Source organism: Cololabis saira, chromosome 11 (assembly GCF_033807715.1).
Source record: "Cololabis saira isolate AMF1-May2022 chromosome 11, fColSai1.1, whole genome shotgun sequence".
Classification (NCBI taxonomy): Eukaryota; Metazoa; Chordata; class Actinopteri; order Beloniformes; family Belonidae; genus Cololabis; species Cololabis saira.
Genome location: NC_084597.1, coordinates 47,291,216 through 47,311,609, shown reverse-complemented (window position 1 = coordinate 47,311,609; position 20,394 = coordinate 47,291,216). Strand labels below are relative to the sequence as shown.

Sequence of the window (20,394 nt, the reverse complement as noted above, 5' to 3'; positions counted from 1 at the left end):
ACACCTCTCCTTACAGCTCTTCTTACAGTTTTAGCCGACTGAGAACAGTTTCTCTAAACACACTGTAGTTTACTTAGTTATGAAAATAAATTTTTGCTAATTGATTGTATTCCAGCTTAAATGTCAGTGTACTATCTTTATTTCAGTGAGACTTGTAATGATGTTTGATCTCCACTGCACCGTCGGAGGTGAAGTGAGACGATTGTGAGGAGGCCAGAACTGCCAGAAAAGCACTGCTCCTACTGCAATAAAGGCCAACGTTAAACATGCTTTGTCTCAGCTGACTGACTTAGTCTTATGACCATATCTCCAAATATAAAACCTTTGGCCATGAGGCTAAATGAGTCCCAGCTACATGTTATGACTGCGTATGAATTAAACAAAAACATGAATGGCTGACTGCCAGGCAACATTTGACTCTGAAAGGTGGAGGCAGTCACTTGAGAACGCTGGACAATCTGATCGTGAGCAACGTCAAAATGTCATTGGCTGCCTTAGATGGCACGTGGCATTGCTCTGTCTATGTGTGACAATGAAAATACATTGTTGAACATTGTTGAAGATCTTTTGCCACAGACCACATATAGTACAGGTTTGATGGTGCATTGATTAGGTAAACTACTGAATAAAGTCTTCACTTGTGTATTATATAGAATGTTGATGTGTTTTGTTTCGTTTCTGCACTCAAATGAATATTGCAGCGTTTTTTAGATTATTCTAGACCAGGGGTCGGCAACCCAAAATGTTGAAAGAGCCATATTGGACCAAAAACACAAAAAACAAATATGTCTGGAGCCGCAAAAAATTAAAAGTCTTGTATAAGCCTTAGAATGAAGGCAAATGGCGAAAGGCGAAATGTCGAGAAAAAAGTCGAAATGTTGAGAAAAAAGTCGAAATGTCGAGAAAAAAGTCGAAATGTCGAGAAAAAAGTCGAAATGTCGAGAAAAAAGTCGAAATGTCGAGATTAATGTTGAAGTACAATCTCGAAAAGAAAAGTCGAAATGTCGAGAAAAGTCGAAATGTCGGGAAAAAAGTCGAAATGTCGAGAAAAAAGTCAAAATTTCGAGAAAAAAGTAGAAATGTCGAGATTAATTTTGAAGTACAATCTTGAAAAAAGAAGTCGAAATGTCGAGAAAAAAGTCGAAATGTCGAGAAAAAAGTCGAAATGTCGGGAAAAAAGTAGAAATGTCGAGATTAATGTTGAAGTAAATCTCGAGAAAAAAGTCGAAATGTCGAGAAAAAAGTCGAAATGTCGAGATTAAAAAGGAAAGGAAAAAGGAAGAAAAAAAGAGAAAAAGAAGGAGAAAAAAAGAAGAAAAAGGACCAAAAAAGAAAAAAGAAGAAAAGAGAAAAAAGAAAAAAGGGGGAAAAAAAGAAGAAATTTTTTTTTCAACATTTTTGAAAAAGCTCCAGGAGCCACTAGGGCGGCGCTAAAGAGCCGCATGCGGCTCTAGAGCCACGGGTTGCTGACCCCTGTTCTAGACTGACGAGGCTAACCTGATATGGGTTTGTGTGTATGCTCCTCCTTTTCCCACACATCACTTTCACCAACTGTTCTTTTCTGCTTAAGCCTCTATTTTACCATTTTGTACCATTTTCCATGTCACTTACTACTCATCACTAGCACCCCGAACACCCGATGAAGGTGCAACTTTAGTTGTGAGCTGTTTTTCTGTGTTTGACCAAGCGTCTTGGTCTGTTTCCACAGATTTATTGCAGTCATCACTATGACTGATGGGGATTATGACTACCTTATAAAGCTCCTTGCCCTGGGGGACTCCGGCGTGGGGAAGACCACATTCCTCTACCGGTACACAGACAACAAGTTCAACCCCAAGTTCATTACCACAGTTGGCATTGACTTCAGGGAAAAGAGAGTGGTGAGTCCATAATTTTTGAGTGCACGCTTTGCTGTGATTTTATGTATGACATATTAATCTTTGCCTATTTTCTGATACACCTTACTTTTGTAATCATGGCATTTGTCCAGAAGTCTTTTACGGGCTTTGCTTATCCTAAAACAAATATTGGGTCACATCATGTCTCATTTATCTGATTGCTTTCTTCCCCATGGTACCTGGTTATTTTGATTTCCATATGGACATCAGACTTAAATCAAATGTCAAGCTTAAGAACCCTGAATAAAAAAGCTATGAAAATGTAGCTAAGCTAGTTTGACTTTAAGACTCGTCCTCTTTCTAAAGAGTGTCCCTGGTACTGATGGCAGTTGATACTACAGGTCATTCAATTCAAGACAAGTAAACCATCATCTGGTGTTTCAAACCCTTTAAAAACCATTTCCAGCTAAACAAAACATCATTCCAACATTGACTGGCCATGTGAACACATCAAGAAAAGATTATTTGATTGATCTTCTGTTTTCTTGCTTCAACTCAATCCATAGTTGCTATTCAGTATCTCATCACCATAATTGTTCTCCATTGTTCTTGTAGTTTGTTGTGCTGGTCTGCCCCCTCCTTTTCTCTTCTGTGCATATTTGCAGGCCAGAGTTGCAGAAGCTGCATCTGACCACATCGGTGTCTGCTGCTTACACCTGTTGATGTAACTAACTAAGGCTGGGCGATATATCGAGATTTTAATATATATCGATATATTTTCAAATGCGATATGGTACGAGACAATATCGTTTATATCGATTTATTAAAAAAAATATATATATATGATTTTGATATAGCTTATTTTGTGACAAATTGACTTGAATGTTTTATTTGAGATTTGCACAAATGTTTTGTTATTTGCACAACTGTCAACCTCAGTGGAAAAGTCTGCCTGTTACTGTCTACATTGTATTAATTGCACAGTGTATTTTAATTTAATTGTTATGCAGGAAAGGGATATTTGTTTTATTTTATTCAAGAGGCATTTTTATTCTATATATGCAGGCAGTTTATTTTTATTTCATTTGTTTTATACATTTTGATATTGTGCAGACCTCTGTTAATAAAGGAACCTGTGTGACATTTGGCACGAGGCTTTGTATTAAAACGGACTGTTTTTTTAAGGGTTTGCCTCAGAAAAAAATGAAGCTAACAGAGATGCTATGCTATAATGCTTTGGGGGAAATCCCAATTATGGCACAGAAAAAATATCGATATATATCGAGTATTTCCATTCAGCTAGAAAATATCGAGATATGACTTTTGGTCCATATCGCCCAGCCCTAGAACTAACCGTTCTTAATCCTCTCTGTCCTATCTCCCTCCTTTTTTCCCACTCCATGCGGCTGGCCTTCAGCAGGAGGCGCTCCCGCTTCCTTTATGAGCCAGGTCCTGCTCAAGTTTTCTTTTCTCATAAACGGGAGTTTTTCCTTGCCACTGTTTGGCTTAAAGGTTTTTCTCCCACTAGGGATGTTTTTTTTACTTGCCATTGTTTTTTGTTTATTTCCTTGGGGGTCATGTTCTGGGTCTCTGAAAAGTGCGTTGAGGTAATTTGGATTGAAATAGATGCTGTGTAAGGGATAATGCCCGACGAGGTGTCCATTATCAGAAATATATGGATGATGCGGGGGCGTGAACCGTCCGATGCGAAGTGGAGGACGGTTTGCCTCTGCGAAGTCCATATATTTATGTTAATGTTCACCTCGAAGGGCATTATCCCGCTTATACCACGGTCACTGGCTGAGTGGACTATTTAATCTCTCGTCTGCAGCCGTTGTAACCTGGTAAGTTACAAAGTTTTTTAACAAGCCATAACTCAGTGTCCTTGGTAACGGGAGATATTCTAGTCCGCTCAGCTCCACTCGGTTATTTTTCTTTTCTCTCCTCTTCTGCATCCCAGTCATCAAAATTGTTAAATTCACCAAATAAATTAAAAGAAATTACAAAATCACTCATGTTGCCGTCCTGCAGTAGCCGGCTCTTCTTCTCTGAATCTCTGTTGCCGTGGTTACCACCTGGCAGTTGATCCAGCGCAATGATATTAAAGATATCAGGCAATTTGACCGAATTTGTTTTCTAGGGGTAGGTTATCACTTATAACCTACTTTACACCTGCCAGCCAATCAGAATCGAGTATTCACACAGACCGTGGTATAAATACATATAACTGAATTGATTGTGAGGAGAAGAATCTAAGCGGTTGCTGAGATCTCTCCTCACTAAAGGGTGCTTGTACATCTACTGAAGATGTTATTATAATTAAAATACCACAAACCAATCATATTTGAAAGAAATATTACAATTAGTGATATGCCAAGTTATGCAACAGGTTATATACTTTGATTCTTTAAACAGGTATCACACAACAGGAAGACACTTCTGGTGCATTAAATTGTCTGATATTATAGAACAGATTTCTGAGGTAAACTCTCTAAGAGATAAAGATTCTTTTGTTGTTATATTCCAGTTTGGTTCACTGTTGGACTCTTTAGTTGTAACCTCATGTATGTTTACCTTTTATTTTGTTAACTTTTTATTGCACTTGCTGAGAAACTCGAATTATTTTAGCCGTGTCATCTTCAAGCAAAAGTCTCACAAACAGGCCTAGGTAGGAGGGGGTTAATAATAGCTTTTTTATGTTCAAAACAAAAGAAAATGGAAGATTTTTGAGCACTTTGGTGTAATCTACATTATGTGACACTGCATTTTATATACATTTAGGATCAATTAGCATTAAATTACAGGCATCCGTGCTCCCTAAAGAATGAACCTGAATGGGTGGGTTGGGTGGGGGTGGGGGGTCAGTTAAGTATTAAAGTAATATAGGTTGCTCCCTCCACCACATGTACTGGATGTGGCAGACTGACTGAAATAGCAGTGATATAATGACTGCTGCTTCTCTGAGGTGTTGACACCACAGAAAACATAACGGTGACACATCCTGACTAGCTGAGAGACAGTCTCATTAAAATCGTTTTAGGAGTTGAAAGGTAGCTGATGACATGGGAGCAGTTTATCTGGCTGTAATTGGGTAGACGGTCGGGGAAGTGTGTGGTTTTTTTTTTTGCTCAAGGTTCCATGGAAAATAGCTCTTAATGACGTTGGTTGTCTGTTTTGGTTCTTCGACATGCTGCTGAAATAATTTTGGTCAGGGTTATTTTGAAACTTAGCTCATAGCAAGAAAAAAAGGAACATTAAAAGAAAAAAAAGTTAAATAATACAACTTATGATCAACAATAATTTAATGTTGAATCTCAGAGCAAACTGCAGTACTCCAACTTGAAGGCCCTATTGTATCTGTAGGAATTTTTCTTTCTTTCTTTCTTTCTTTCTTTCTTTCTTTCTTTCTTTCTTTCTTTCTTTCTTTCTTTCTTTCTTTCTTTCTCTCTTTCTTTCTTTCTCTCTTTCTTTCTTTCTCTCTTTCTTTCTTTCTCTCTTTCTTTCTCTCTTTCTCTCTTTCTTTTTCTCTCTCTCTCTCTCCCTCCCTCCGACGAAATGAGTGCCTTTTTGCCCCCCTAAACGTGCCCCAAAAGTCACCAAATTTTGCACGCAAGCCAGGCCTGGCGAAAAATTTGATATTTAATGGTTTGCATTAATGGGCGTGGCAAAATGGCTCAACAGCGCCCCCTAGAAAACTTTGTGCCTCAAGCCCCACAATACGGTTTGACGTACATGCACGAAAATCGCTACACAACTGTATCATTGCGCAACTTAAAGGAAAGTCTCTTGGCGCCATGGCGAAACCGAACAGGATGTCGGCCATTTTGAATTAATCGTGTCATTTTGGCGAAATTTATCCCATTCCTTCGGCAGTTAATATGGCCCGAACCGTAACGTGCACCCAGGTGTGTTATACCTCAAAATGTACGTCTCTATCCTGCGACTACGCGCATTACTTTTCTCTTTCAAAAGTGTTACTGGGGCGACGCTAGACGCCAAAAAGCGCGCCCTCCCTTCATCTGATTGGTCCATATTTGATAGTTCCCAAGTCACCAAATTTTGCATGCAAGCCTAAATTTGATATTTCATGGTTTGCATTAATGGGCGTGGCAAAATGGCTCAACAGCGCCCGCTAGAATACTTTTCTTTACCATAATTTTTTAATGGTTTGACATAAAGAGTCGTGGGTGATGTCATCGGACTCGGTATTGAGTCCTTGACCATAATTGGTGAAAATTAGCCCCGCCCCTTATTCTGATTGGTGGTCCCTATTTTCTGCTATAACTTTTGAATGGTTTGACATAGAGTCGTGGGTGGTGTCATCGGACTCTGTATTGAGTTTTTGAGCGTCATTGGCCTGAATTAGCCCCGCCCCTTCTTGTGATTGGTTGTCCCTATTTTCTGCTATAACTTTTGAATGGTTTGACATAGGAAGTCGTGGGTGGTGTCATCAGACTCGGTTTTGAGTCCTTGACCATAATTAGTGAAAATTAGCCCCGCCCCTTCTTCTGATTGGTTGTCCCTAATTAATTAGGGCCCGAGCACTTACAGTGCGAAGGCCCTATTGTATCTGTAGGAATGTATCTGTATCTGTAACTTTTTGGGGTCTAGCGTCGCCACGGTAACACTTTCGAAAGAGAAAAGTAATGCGCGTAGAATGTTCAAAATGGCCGACTTCCTGTTCAGTTTCGGCCATGGCGCCAAGAGACTTTTCTTTAAGTTGCGACATGATACAGGTGTGTACTGATTTTCGTTCATGTACGTCAAACCGTATTGTGGGGCTTGAGGCACAAAGTTTTTTCTGTCTGAACCAATCAGATGAAGGGTAGGCGCGCTTTTTGGCATCTAGCGTCGCCATTTGAAAGAGAAAAGTAATGCGTGTTGTTGCAGGATGGAGACGCACATTTTGACAAAATGACACGATTAATTCAAAATGGCCGACTTCCTGTTGGGTTTCAGCTATGGCGCCAAGAGACTTTTCTTTAAAGAGCTTATTGCAGGTTGGAGACCCCTGTGAATCAATGTGTAGGAAAATAATGTAGGAACTGAATTTTCATTGAAATACACATAAATATATACTACAGTGACCTCCGGAGTTGTTTTTGTGAGAGTATTTTACTTCCGCATCTGAAAAAGCTGAACCGGAAGTGACGTCGCATTGGGGAGCGCGGTGAATTCAACAATAGGAAAAATAATGGATCTTAATGTTAGTTGTGACACTGAAGAGGTTGTGAATGTGTATTCACACCAATATGACAGGCCACAGCCTTATAATTACGTTACCCGTTAGTCCCCCCACGTTCTTTTGATTGACAGCTGAAACTCACTTTTTAAAAGGCTGATTTATGGGTCCGCGTTGCACCAATGCAGACCCTACGGCGTAGGTTACGCGGCGACGCACAGAACGCTGCGTGCGCCGCGTACCCTACACCGTAGGCTACGCCGTCGATTTTACGCGGAACCATAAATCCGCCTTTATTCACTGCAGCACCCGCCCGTGCTCCTGAAAGAAACTCCGAAACTCCTTAAAAATGGGTGAGTACTTGTAATCTGTCTACGTTTGTACTTTCTAAACAGAAAACAGGCTTATTATCTTCTCTTTTTTCTGATTAAAAGCATCCGAAATAGCCGGGTATTTTTAAAACCGAATACTTCCCCCCCCTTCGTTTACCCACAATTACATCGTTGTAAAAAAAAAAAAAACCTTCCACACAGAACCGAAGATATGCGTTTTCGACCACTTTCATAAGCGTTCCAAACCTGTAGATCATCTGGTCTTCCAGCCTCCGGGCCGCCTCTGCGGCGCAACTTCCCCGGGATCCGCGCCTTCTCCTCGGGTAACGAGCTGGAGTTTCCCCGTGTCCGCCGCGGAGCTGCCGCGTTAATCGACGCAGCCCAGCTGCAGCCCTGCTGCGCGTCGCCGCGTACCCTACGGCGTAGGCTCTGCGTCGGTGTAACGGTGTCCAGAGCAGAGACCATTTATTTAATAAATAGCTTGGAGGACAGATGGTGGATCATCTGTAGTTCTGGGTCGCACGTTAGACGTCAGACTCAGAGCAGATTTGTTGTTGTATTGGAGCATAATGTGACGTTCGAAAACGCAAAACTCCGGTTGTCTCTGTCTACACCAGGTCTACACGCATCTACATAAACGGAGTTTTCAAAAATCTTCCCTTTGCCTGGAGTTTTTTAAACATTCGTTTATTTGCGTTTTCATGTGGATGACAGGTCCAAACGTAGGAAAATATCTTCGGTTTAGCAGATACCCGGCTACGTGTGTACGGGGTCTGGGCAGTCAGATGGGGCAGAGCTGTGGAGACGTCTTCCTGGTGTGGCGTCATATGACGCGGTGTTCGAAAAAAAAAGCGTTTGTAGGAGCTTGGCTAAAATCAGCCACTTTTTCCTCTGAATAAGTGCCCTTATGTCTTGTAAAACATATTAAATCCTACATTAACTTCTCACATAGTCATTTTCACATAAGGTCAGGTATAATTTTTGAAAAAATTCTAACCTGCAATATGCTCTTTAAGTTGATACAGATACATGATACAGGTGTGTACCGATTTCCGTGCATGTACGTCAAACCGTATTGTGGGGCTTGAGGCACAAAGTTTTCTGGGGGGTGCTGTTGAGCCATTTTGCCACGGCCATTAATGCAAACCATTAAATATAAAATCTTTCGGCAGGACTGGCTTGCGTGCAAAATTTGGTGACTTTTTGGGCACGTTTAGGGGGGCAAAAAGGACCTCCTTTTGTCAGAATAATAATAATTAAAGCTGCAAGCAGCGATGAACGGGCCCTCGCACTCACGGCCACCGCACCCCATAAGCATATCAGAAATGACACCACCCACGACTTCCTTTGTAAAACCTTTCAAAAGTTATAGCAAAAACAGGGACAACCAATCAGAAGAAGGGGCGGGGCTAATTAAGGCCAAAGAAGCTCAAGCACTCATTACAGAGTCCGATGACACCACCCACGACTCTCTATGTCAAAACAATCAAAAGTTATAGCAGGAAATAGGGACAACCAATCAGAAGAAGGGGCGGGGCTAATTTTCACCAATTATGTTCAAGGACTCAATACCGAGTCCCATGACACCACCATGGCATATATTGCTCCAAAATTACGGGATTAATTCAGAATGTTCAAAATGGCTGACTTCCTGTTCGATTTGGGCCATGGCGCCAAGAGACTTTTCTTTAAGTAGCGACATGATACAGATGTGTCCCGATTTTCGTTCATGTACGTCAAACCGTATTATGGGGCTTGAGGAGCAAAGTTTTTTCTGTTTGAATCATACTTCTACTGATAACTTCTGCAAACTACGTTTCCTGAAGGCAACATGACTGAGGAACGTCCCCCGCCTTCTCTGTTCTGCTGTCACTCATGATGCCACGCCCCTCTCAGTTTATGCCACGCCCCCCACGCCACATCCGGGCCAAAAGTCTGAAACTGAAAAAAAAAAGATGTGAAACTGAAAAAAAAAAAATCTGAAACTGAAAAAAAGATTTGAAACTGAAAAAAAAAAAATCTGAAACTGAAAAAAAGATTTGAAACTGAAATAAAAAGTTCTGAAACTGAAAAAAAGATCTGATACCAAAAAAAAAATTGAAACTGTAAAAAAAAAAGAAACTTAAACAAAATCAGTGTTTCACATCTGAAGGTTTTTATGAACAACAGTCAAGAATGATAAAATAAACATAGCCTACATACATATACATTTAAAAAAGGTTTAAAAAGATATGAAGCAACAATTACAAAACATTTGCTCACATGAGAACCAGCTGTGTTTTTAGACGTTTAAACAGTTTTTCATGTTTTAGTATCTTTTAGTTGCAGTTTGTTTAAAGACTCTGATCTTTGGGCTGAAACTTGAGGAGCGACTTATAAACTCTGACATTTGAACGCTTAAAACATTTACACAGAAATATGTTCTTTCGTATCGATTTTTCATTTGACTTTTACTCTTTTATGTTATAAAATCAGCAGGTTGATTAAAACCAGCTCTCAGATTTAGGAACATGGTGGATTTTTATGTCGTATTTTTAACTGGTTACAACATTTATTTAAAGAGTAAAGTTTGAAAGTAAAACATAAAATCTCAACCCAGTGATTCCAACACATTTATAACATGAATACAACCTTGGATAAAATGAATCACAACTTTATAAACCTTTATATTTTGGTATCTTATTCAACGCTGAACAAATACGCTGAATGTTTTACAATAATATTTAAATGTGTCGTATTTTCAACGTTTTGAGATTTGTTTGTTTTCACATGTGAACTTTTTACAAAAAATAATCCTGATCTTGGAAAAGTTATTCCATCAAAAAAGACACATAAAGGACACATAAAGGCACATAAATGTATTTTGTTTATTTCCGGTTAATCTATTCTTTGTCTGACAGATTCTGATCTCAGAAGTTTTTGCATCACCAGACTTTCCAACACCGAAATAAGGGAAGAGTTTCTCAGTGAAAGTGTCTCTGTAAGTGCAGATGTGTTTCATGTCTTCAGCGTTGTAGAAGGACAACGTCCCCCCGTCATAGTCCAGCTGGACTCTGAGCCTCCGGAGACTCGTCTCCTCCTTGAAGATCTCACCATGAACATCCATGTATTCTCCATCATAATACGACAAACACCACATTCCATCTTCAGCTGAAGCAAACGTCTCTCCCTTCCTCTCAACTGAGTCTTTAACCAAACCAATATTCCAGTCAGGATGATCTCCCACCTCCAGCTCCCAGCTGTGTTTCCCTGAGGTCAAACCCTCACAACCAAAAACACTGGAGTATTTGTTGTTTCTCTCTGGATTATCAGGAAGCTGCTGGTTTGTATCTCCACCTCTCACACTGGTCAGATCAGCAGACAGATAGAGACAGGGGTGTGCAGTGTTTGGGTTCAGAACCACCGGACTGAAGTGGACCTGGTCCCCCATCTTCTCCCAGACTCTGAAGGCCAGGTTTCCCAGGTGTTTGGCCTCGTTTATCAGAGCTCCTGAGAGCAGCCGTGGATCTGACACTGAGCTCTGCGCTCTGGCTCTGTCCCCAGTGGGTTTGTACCTGCTGAGGAACGCCATGTTGTCTTTCTGCAGCTCTTCTTCAACAGCAGAGATGCTGTCTGACAGAGAGGAGATCTGCTCCTGGATCCTCTTCCTCTCCCCGCTGATTCTCCTCCCCTTCCGCTCCTCTTCCTCCCTCAGAGCTGCCAGTGTGGTCTCCTCTTCCTCTTTCAGGAACTGCTGGAGTTTGTTGAACTCTGCTCTGATCTGCTTCTCTGTGGACAACAGCTGCTTCTCGGAGTGTTGAACCACATCTTTATATTTTTCTTCCACTCGTTTGTATTTGTTCCTCTTGTTCTGCAGAGACTTTAAGTCAGATTTCAGCAGCTCCTTCAGCTCACTGACTGCTTCTTCTAGAGGAACCACTTTGTGGTTTTGGTGCAGAGAAAACTCACAGACAGAACACACAGCTCTCTGTTCGTCTCTACAGAACAGTGGAGTTGTTCCTGGGTGTTTCCTACAAACCTCCTCCAGCCTCGTCTCTTCTTTTTCAGTCTCATACGATCCACCTGTCTGTGTTCCAGCAAAAGAGTCGGCAAGTCCCTTCAGTGAAAAGTTCACACCAAGATCCTCTTTAGAAGATTTTCTTTTACAGATGGGACAGTTTTTGTTTTTAGCTTTTTCCCAGAACTTTTTCAGGCAGCTTGCACAGAAGTTGTGGCTGCAGCTCAGAGACACCGGATCTTTGAAAGTCTCTAAACAAACGTGGCAGCTCAGGAAATCTTTAAGAGTTTTTTCATCCATTTCTTCAAATCTTTGAAGTATTCTTCACTCGGTGGACTCACCAGTTAAATGTCACTCTGAATCACAGATTTCCACCCATTATCTATACCCGCTTTATCCTTTGCAGGGTCACGGGGGTTTGCTGGAGCCTATCCCAGCTCATTACAAGCGATAGGCAGGAGTTACACCCTGGACAGGTCGACAGTCCATCGCAGGGTCAGATCACAGAAATCACAGATTTGTCCTCTCTATTTCAGGTTTTTAGTTCATAACCTCCACCTGAAATGACGGCTCAGCTCCGTTCAGTTACAAAAATGAACTTTGAGTTTCCACTTCACCTTCCAAAGGTCAACAAAGATACAGATTATTATCAGCGGGACGATGTTAGTTAATGATTCAGAGCTAAGCTATGAAGGATGTACTCTTGTGTTGTCTTATTTTGTTAGGGCCCGAGCACTTACAGTGCGAAGGCCCTATTGTATCTGTAGGAATTTTTTTTTCTTTCTTTCTTTTTTTTTTTCTTTCTTTCTTCTGACGAAAGGAGGGCCTTTTTGCCCCCCTAAACGTGCCCAAAAAGTCACCAAATTTTGCATGCAAGCCAGGCCTGGCGATAAATTTGATATTTCATGGTTTGCATTAATGGGCGTGGCAAAATGTTTCAACGGCGCCCCCTAGAATACTTTTCTCTGCCATAACTTTTGAATGGTTTGACATAAAGGCTCGTGGGTGGTGTCATCAGTCTCTGTATTGAGTCCTTGATCTTCAATGGCCTTAATTAGTCCCGCCCCTTCTTCTGATTGGTTGTCCCTATTTTCTGTTATAACTTTTGAATGGTTTGACATAGGAAGTCGTGGGTCGTATCGTTTCTGATATGCTTATGGGGGACGGTGGCCATGAGTGCGAGGGCCCGTTCATCGCTGCTTGCAGCTTTAATTAGGGCCCGAGCACTTACAGTGCGAAGGCCCTATTGTATCTGTAGGATTTTTTTTCTTTTTTTTTTTCTTCTGACGAAAGGAGGGCCTTTTTGCCCCTCTAAACATGCCCAAAAAGTCACCAAATTCTTTTTTTTATAACTTTATTTATAAGGTTTTTCAATATTTTTTAAGACAAACAACCCCACATATATCCCCAGTTCCCACTTACAAAGAAGATAATAGCAATAAAACATAATATGTAAACAAGAAATAAAATAAAAATTAAACTAAATAAAAAAATAAATAAATAAAATTAAAAATAAAAAAAAAGTACACAAATAAAATAACATTAGTAATAATAATAGCAATAATGATGTTAAAATAAATAAATAGATGAATAACACATGGACGGTTAAGGGTTACACATTAGGCCAAACATTTGTCAGTAGTACAATTGAGGGTTTCCACACATCCGAGTAACACTGTAAACATGACAAAAATAATACTACATCCCTACATCATCGAAAGACAGCATATGGACGAAGTCTAAAAAAGGGGACCAGGCCTTTATAAACTTTTGGCGAGATTTGAATCTGTTGTATCTGAGCTTTTCTAAAGGCATAAAAGATATCACATCTTTGACCCATTCTGTGAATGTTGGGGGTTTAGCAGATTTCCAATTGCGGAGGATAAGTCTCCGGGCTATGAGAGAAGAAAATGCAACAAAATTGGCTTGAGGAGAGGTAACTGGTGCATCATCCGTGGGAACTCCAAATATAGCAGTCATAGGGTTGGGTTCAATAATTATATGACAAATGGTCGAGAAAGCATTGAAAATATTCTTCCAAAATGACGTCAGAGACGTGCAACCCCAGAACATATGTCCAACAGAGGCAGGCTCCAGGTGACATCTTATACAAGTAGGATCAACATCAGGATAAATTTTAGACAGTCTTTCTCTCGAGAAATGCAAACGATGAATTACTTTAAATTGAATCAAACAATGTCTAAGACATAAAGAGGTGGTATGAATGCGCCCCAGAGAGCGTTCCCAGATCCCTTCTTCCAGCTGTAAATTTAGATCTTGTTCCCAGGCTGATTTGGTCTTGTCCAAGAGAGGAAGGCCAATATCCTGTATAGTCATATATATCTTTGAAATACTACCCTTGTGGCACTTTTGCACTAGGACTTACTTGGCCCGACTCGGCGCGACTCGGGGTGGCTCCACACGTGTGTTTTCGCACTGCCAGGGGAGAAGTGGGGGGGTTTGGGTGAAGCGGCTGTGACGTACTCGATTGCGCAACACCTTTGTTTGTGTCGGCGCAGATGAGAAATCAGCTGGAGCCGCGAGCGGCTGAGAAAAAAACAGCCCGTCTACATCGCTTTTTTAATTTTTTCTCGACAGCCACCAGGTTTATGAACATCTGCACCTCAGAGTTGGATCACCAAACAGACGTTTTTGCTGTATAATAAAATCGCAGCGAGCCGCGATCAATAGATCCATTGCCGCGAGTCGCCTCGTGCTGACTCCCGCTTCCTGATTCAAACGTTTGACGGCCCCGCCCCCCGACCAATCAGAGGCGTGGAGGGTGGTGACGTCCCCGCCCCCCGACCAATCGGTGGCGAGGAGGGTGGTGACCTCAGAAATAGTCCCTGCTCAGCCCGCTATAGAACCTCACTGAAATGGTTACAGAAAAAGGTATCGGCTTGGAGCGGCTCTACCCGTCTCAGCCCTAATGCAAAAGCGCAAAACGGGTAGAACCGAGCTAAGGTGATACTAGTGCAAAAGCGGCATTGTTGTATGGATTCCAGTCTAGTATAGTGTCTATTATGCTCTTGTCTGGCATGGTTAGGAATGAAAAATTTTCTTTAGCAAAACTACGAACTTGGAGGAACCTGAAAAAGTGAAGACTAGGTATCTCATGGACATTTTGAAGGGTTTCAAAAGAGGCAAATGTGCCGTCTTTATATAGATCACTAAAGAAAATCAGACCCTTGAGGTGCCATGTCTTAAAAGCCGAGTCCGCCTGTGAGGGCGGAAAGAAATGATTGTCAGTCAAAGGCATATGGCCACACATATTATTAAAACCAAAGTGTTTTCCAAATTGGCGCCAGATTTTGAGGGAGCTATTAATCACTGGATTATTAAAGTGTGACTGATTGCCACCTGGCAGTGTGGAGCATAACACAGACACTAGAGAGATCTTGGGATCTGTAGACATTTCCATAGAGGCCCAGATTGGGCCCTGCTTGTGTTTATGGACCGCAATCCAATAACTCACTTTTGTTATATTCGCCGACCAGTAATAAAACATGAAATTAGGCAACCCCATGCCACCTGCCGCTCTTGGCAATTCTAAAAGAGCTCTTCTGGCACGTGGCCGGGCTTTATTCCAAATAAAAGTGGTGATACAGCTATTAAGATCCCGGAAGAAGGTTTTAGTTAAGAATAAGGGAATCATTTGGAATAGATATAAAAAACGAGGCAAGACTGTCATTTTAATTGAGTTGACCCTGCCTGCTAATGAGATGGGCAATGAAGCCCATCTCTCAAGATCCAGTTTTGTGCGCTCTAGAAGCTTCTTAAAGTTATGCTCATACAGATCCTTATAGGATCGAGTAACAGAGATTCCCAGGTAAGTAAATGAATGAAGTTCCAATTTAAACGGGAGGTCAGTATAAGTAAGATCCAAGGCCAGCTGGTTAATTGGAAAAAAAAGACTTTTAGAAAAATTCAAATTATAGCCCGAGAGCCTACCGAAATGAGTAAGTGTGTCAATGAGCGGAGGGATAGATTGAATTGGATTTTATATGTATATGAGCAGGTCGTCCGCGTAAAGTGAGGCCTTGTGTAAGGAGCCCCCCCTCTCAATGTCAGCTATTCTATCATCCTCTCTGAGTGTTATAGCTAAAGGCTCAATAGCGATATCAAATAAATATGGAGAGAGACTACAACCCTGTCGGACCGAACGCTGAAGGCCGAAGTAATCTGAACATATAGAGTTGGTCAAAACTGCAGCCTTAGGAGCCGTATAAAGAAGTGTGATCCAATTGATAAACGATGGGCCAAATCCAAACTTTTCTAAGACCGTTAGAAGGTACCTTCATTCAATACGATCAAAGGCCTTCTCCGCATCGAGCGACAGTACCGCCGGCCCCGCTGCTTTGCCGCTGTGCATAGAGTTTATGGCTTGAGTGATTTCCTCTGGTGATATGGCAGCATCAATGATCAGAGATTACTATATTGTGATATAAAATGTGCGTCTCCATCCTGTGACTACACGCATTACTTTTCTCTTTCAAAAGTGTTACCGTGGTGACGCTAATCGCCAAAAAGCGCGCCCCCCCTTCATCTGATTGGTCCATATCTGATAGTTCCCCAAAAGTCATCAAATTTGGCATGCAAGCCAGGCCTGGCGATGAATTTGATATTTCATGGTTTGCATTAATGGGCGTGGCAAAATGGCTCAACAGCGCCCCCTAGAAAACTTTTCTCTGCCATAACCTTTGAATGGTTTGACATAGAAAGTCGTGGGTGGTGTAATTTCTGATATGCTTATGGGGGGCGGTGGCCATGAGTGCGAGGGCCCGTTCATCGCTGCTTGCAGCTTTAATTATTGTTGTTATTGAACATATTTGGAGGAAAAACACTTATCAAAGTCAGTTGTTGTTGTTGCAGTCGGAGCTGCTTCGAGCCCTCAATACAGATAACTCCATTCACTGATTACAGGATCACGGTCTGGTTCAGCGGTCCTGTCTAGAATCACGCAAAAGCAGACACGCATGACCAAAAATGAAATACACTTTTGTCATTGGGTCCTCCTCAAGGTTTCTTTTGAAGTCTGGAGAAGTATGTCGGCCACCTTGTTTACTCCTGTTAGGTTTAAGATGAGAGCCACATGACTCCCAACCAGATAATTTAAGCGGGTGGCTGTGGCATCAGTCCTTGCAGTCATTTTATTTCATGGTAATTTTATGTTATGTTAAAACTTATGTTCTTCAGGCACCATGAACTCTTTTCAGGTCTGATTTATTTATTTATCTGAAAAGTCAAGATTAAGACGTATGCAAGAATAAATCATTACGAGCATTCACAAATGGCATAGTTATAAGTTGTTGTAGTTGTTGTAGGAGAATTAAGCAGGTTTAAAGATGTGAGCCACATTAATTTGCTAAATCATTAGCGCCAGAATATTAGGTAGAAGAATCTCTGAATTGCTTCAGGTGTGGTGAGGACCTGGCAAAAGTAGTATGAAGCGACAATAAACCCTATCTGAGCAGTGAGGTTTGGGGGCTTATCCTGGTACGAGTCATTTCCAAACTGGCATGGCAACTTATAGGCCCGGTTTCACAGACAAGGCTTAAGCCTAGTCTCAGACTAAAATGCTGTTTGAGCTGGCTTAACTTTAAGTCACTTGCACAGACATATCTTAAAATAGTCATAGATTTAGTCTGTTCTGGATTAAACAAAGCCAATATTCGCTACAGAGGCCAGCCAGACAAATACTTGTGGATAGGAGTAATCCATTGAATCAGTTTGATGAAATAACTTTCCGAGACCGCTTTCGTATGTACAAAGAAGATGTACTGGAGATAATTACTTTGCTTGAGCCTAGACTTTCCTCCATGTCTCAAAGAGGAAGGCCAGTACCCAGTTATCTCCAAGTTCTGATCACTTTGAGATTCTTGGCATCTGGAACCTTTCATCGTGAAACTGGTGATTTGTGTGGTGTCAGCAAAGCAACAGTGTGTAGAATAGTTCACAATGTCTGCAGTGCCATTTGTGAACTGAGAAATCTGTACATTAAGTTCCCTGATGCTGCTGAGCAAGCGAACTATAAATCGCGATTCTACGAATATGGGAACTTCCCAGGAGTGATTGGCTGTATAGATGGATGTCATGTTGAAATCAAGTGTCCATCAACTCCTGATGCTGAGGAGTACAGGAACCGTAAGAACTAGTTTTCCATCAATGTTCAGGCTGCATGCACTCCCAATTTAGAGTTTTCAAACATTGTTGCCCGTTTGAAGGGAGCAACACATGACTCAAGGATTTTTCACAACTCTTCATTGTGTGCTCAGTTTGAGAGAGGGCAACATAGCGGAATACTAATTGGTGACAGTGGATATGCTCAGAGTTCCTATTTATTCACGCCTTGGCCACATCCCACAACAACTGAGCAGCAAAGATGTAACAGAGCTCATATTCGCACTAGAGGGATGGTCAAGCGTATGTTTGGAGTGTGGAAAAATCAATTCCAGTGTTTATGCAATACACTTCGTTTTGAGCCAAGAAGATGCTGCAAGGTGATCATTGCTACAACTGTTCTGCACAACTACCTAAAGCAGTATAATTGTCCTGACCCTCCAATGGAAGACCAGAATGATTCAGATGTGCCCATGCCAGTCCAACGAGGAATTGCACTCAGAGCTGTTTTCACATTGCAGTGCAATATTGCAGTGCAATAGTGTGCTGAAAAATTAAATGAGAAACTCAACCAAGGCTGTCCTAAAATTTAGGTTGTGGTGACTACAATACTCAAACTCTTGTCAAGTGTATTTCATTACATTACATAGCTATCTCATGCATCTTTCTTTGAACAACTCTCTCTTCTAATTTCATATCCAATTCGACCTGTAGAATTCTCATTTTCATGTCATGCTCTTCTTTCAGATATTTCATTTTCTGCTCATGAACTTCTAAGGTTAACTTTTCATGCATTGACATCCTTTTTGGTCTCTGCTGGAAGGTTTTGGCAGCATCTTTTCTCTGGGATGCCATGCCAGATGTGGAGGGTGCACAGTCATACATTTTCATTTGCATTGAATTCACTGCAAATGGCAGCCCAGGCATTGTTCGTCTTATGTTCAACAGCAGCACTATGCCCTTTACTTTCAATAACAGCATGATTTCCCAAAATTTGTTTAAGTAGAGTTTTTTTTCATACATGGTATAGTTCTTTGAGTGTGTTCTTTTAGCTTCAACCATGTTTGGTGTCAAAATTCCCTCCAGCAAAACTGTCCTCAATTCCGTTCCAGGTTTTCATGAACACCATTAGGCTAACAGACTGTGCTCCCACTTAGGCTAATGAGGCGTTCTCATTTAAGCTTACTCCAGGACTCCACAGTCTGGGACTAACTAAGACAAATATAAGCCACGCTCATGCAAGCCACTTAAATGACCTAGCTTTACTAGTCTGACTTAGGCCTACTCCTGGCTTGATATAAGCCTTGTCTGTGAAACCGGGCCCTAGTATCTCTAACTGATCCACACACCGTGGGGCACTAGGACAAGTCTTGCAAAGTCGGACCAGTGGCATTTTTGCCAGAAAGTTTGGAGTATTAACTGTTAAGTAATCTGTCATGTTGAAATGAATGCAAGGACTCAAACCTAATTTAATGATCTTCATAAACTCAGGTGAATGCATCAGAGATGGGGTTTAAGGTTTGAACGGCTGCCTGCAGAGACGCTGACACCACCAGCTGTCTAATTACAAGTTCACATCTCGCTGTCAACATCATTGTTAATTAGATCTACTTAGATATTTACTGCACCGAAGCGATGGAGAGGCAAAGAAATGCAGGTGCAACATGTGCCATATGTACTGATTATATATTGATACACTGATTACATGTTTATTTAATCATAAATATGGGGAGGGGAGGGTGGCTTAGTTGGTAGAGCGTTCGCCCATGAACCTGGTCAGTGGTTCGAACCCTAGTTCCTGCTGTGTCCACCAAAGTGTCCTTGGGCACAGTGACGTATCCAGGACATTTTTACTGGGGTGGCCAAGATGGGACACAGAGCCAGACTGGGGTGGCCGTACCGGGAGAACCTTTATGAATGGCATGTGATTAAAATGTGTAAATATTGCATTGCTTTGCATCAAGATCTATACATATGTATAATAACTGAAATATAGAACTCATGTTAGCATTCATTGAATTGTCAGACTGTTGTTTTGACATTTGACAGTTTTCTATTCCTCTTCCATTTCAACCTATTATGGTAGTTACACATTTTCAGAGCCGTTCTCATTGTAGAACATTAAAGTCCTCAACAAAATCAATCTGCCAATAATATCAGGTATAATGTATAATCATTAAAAAATGATACAGGTCAAAAGTAATGATTCCTTTGAATATTTATTTAAATAAATGAGAAATAATTCAAACACAATATGATAAAAATACACTATGTACAACAACACACTCTTCTATAAACTTTTAAAGTCAAGAACAATAAGAGGTTCCCAATAAGCACTTTCTTTTGTATTGCACTGCACAGTTGATGTGTCTTAGCTTTGGGAATATTCCAGCCATGGATACTGTTGGTACCAGTCTCTCTGGAAGCAGCTGTTCCTGTTCCTTGCAGGGTCCCAGGAAATACCTTCAGATGAGGCTGTTGGACCTGCTGCTCTGGACTGGGAGAGATCTGCAAATAATCATCAAAATAAGTCCATCAGTGTGAGGCTAACTGTTTAAATGACTGATAGATGACTGTTCTCATCCCAAAACACTTAACACATCACATAGGGAATGCTTATGAACTCAAAATACAGTATCAACCTCTCTCTTGATCCAATTTCACCAGGCTGAGAAGTTACTGTTTAAACTTTAACCAATTTCTCATCAAATGAGAACATCTACGGGTCTTATAAACATCTTACAAACTGAAATAACACTAAACCAAAGATCTGTCAGGTGTCCAGGGCCCTAGCAACCAAAATATCACAAAACAATATACAAACTTATGTGGTGCTTCTCACACAGCGCAACATTTTTTTCTAGTGGTGACGTCATGCACAGCTCTACACTCGCGCTCTTTTAAACTCCGTATAAAACACTTAAT

General features: G+C 41.1%; 1 protein-coding gene across 3 annotated transcripts in view; it reads left to right on the top strand.

Moving 5' to 3' along the window:
- The window catches only part of rab27b (RAB27B, member RAS oncogene family), a 57,893-nt gene that overhangs the window by 19,448 nt on the left and 18,051 nt on the right, over positions 1-20,394 (top strand). For all 3 annotated transcript variants that reach the window (XM_061734622.1, XM_061734621.1, XM_061734620.1), the window contains exon 2: positions 1,709-1,880. In XM_061734622.1, the coding sequence (XP_061590606.1) occupies positions 1,728-1,880 (153 nt within the window). In that variant the 5' untranslated portion in view covers positions 1,709-1,727. The remainder of the gene's footprint in view (positions 1-1,708; positions 1,881-20,394) is intronic.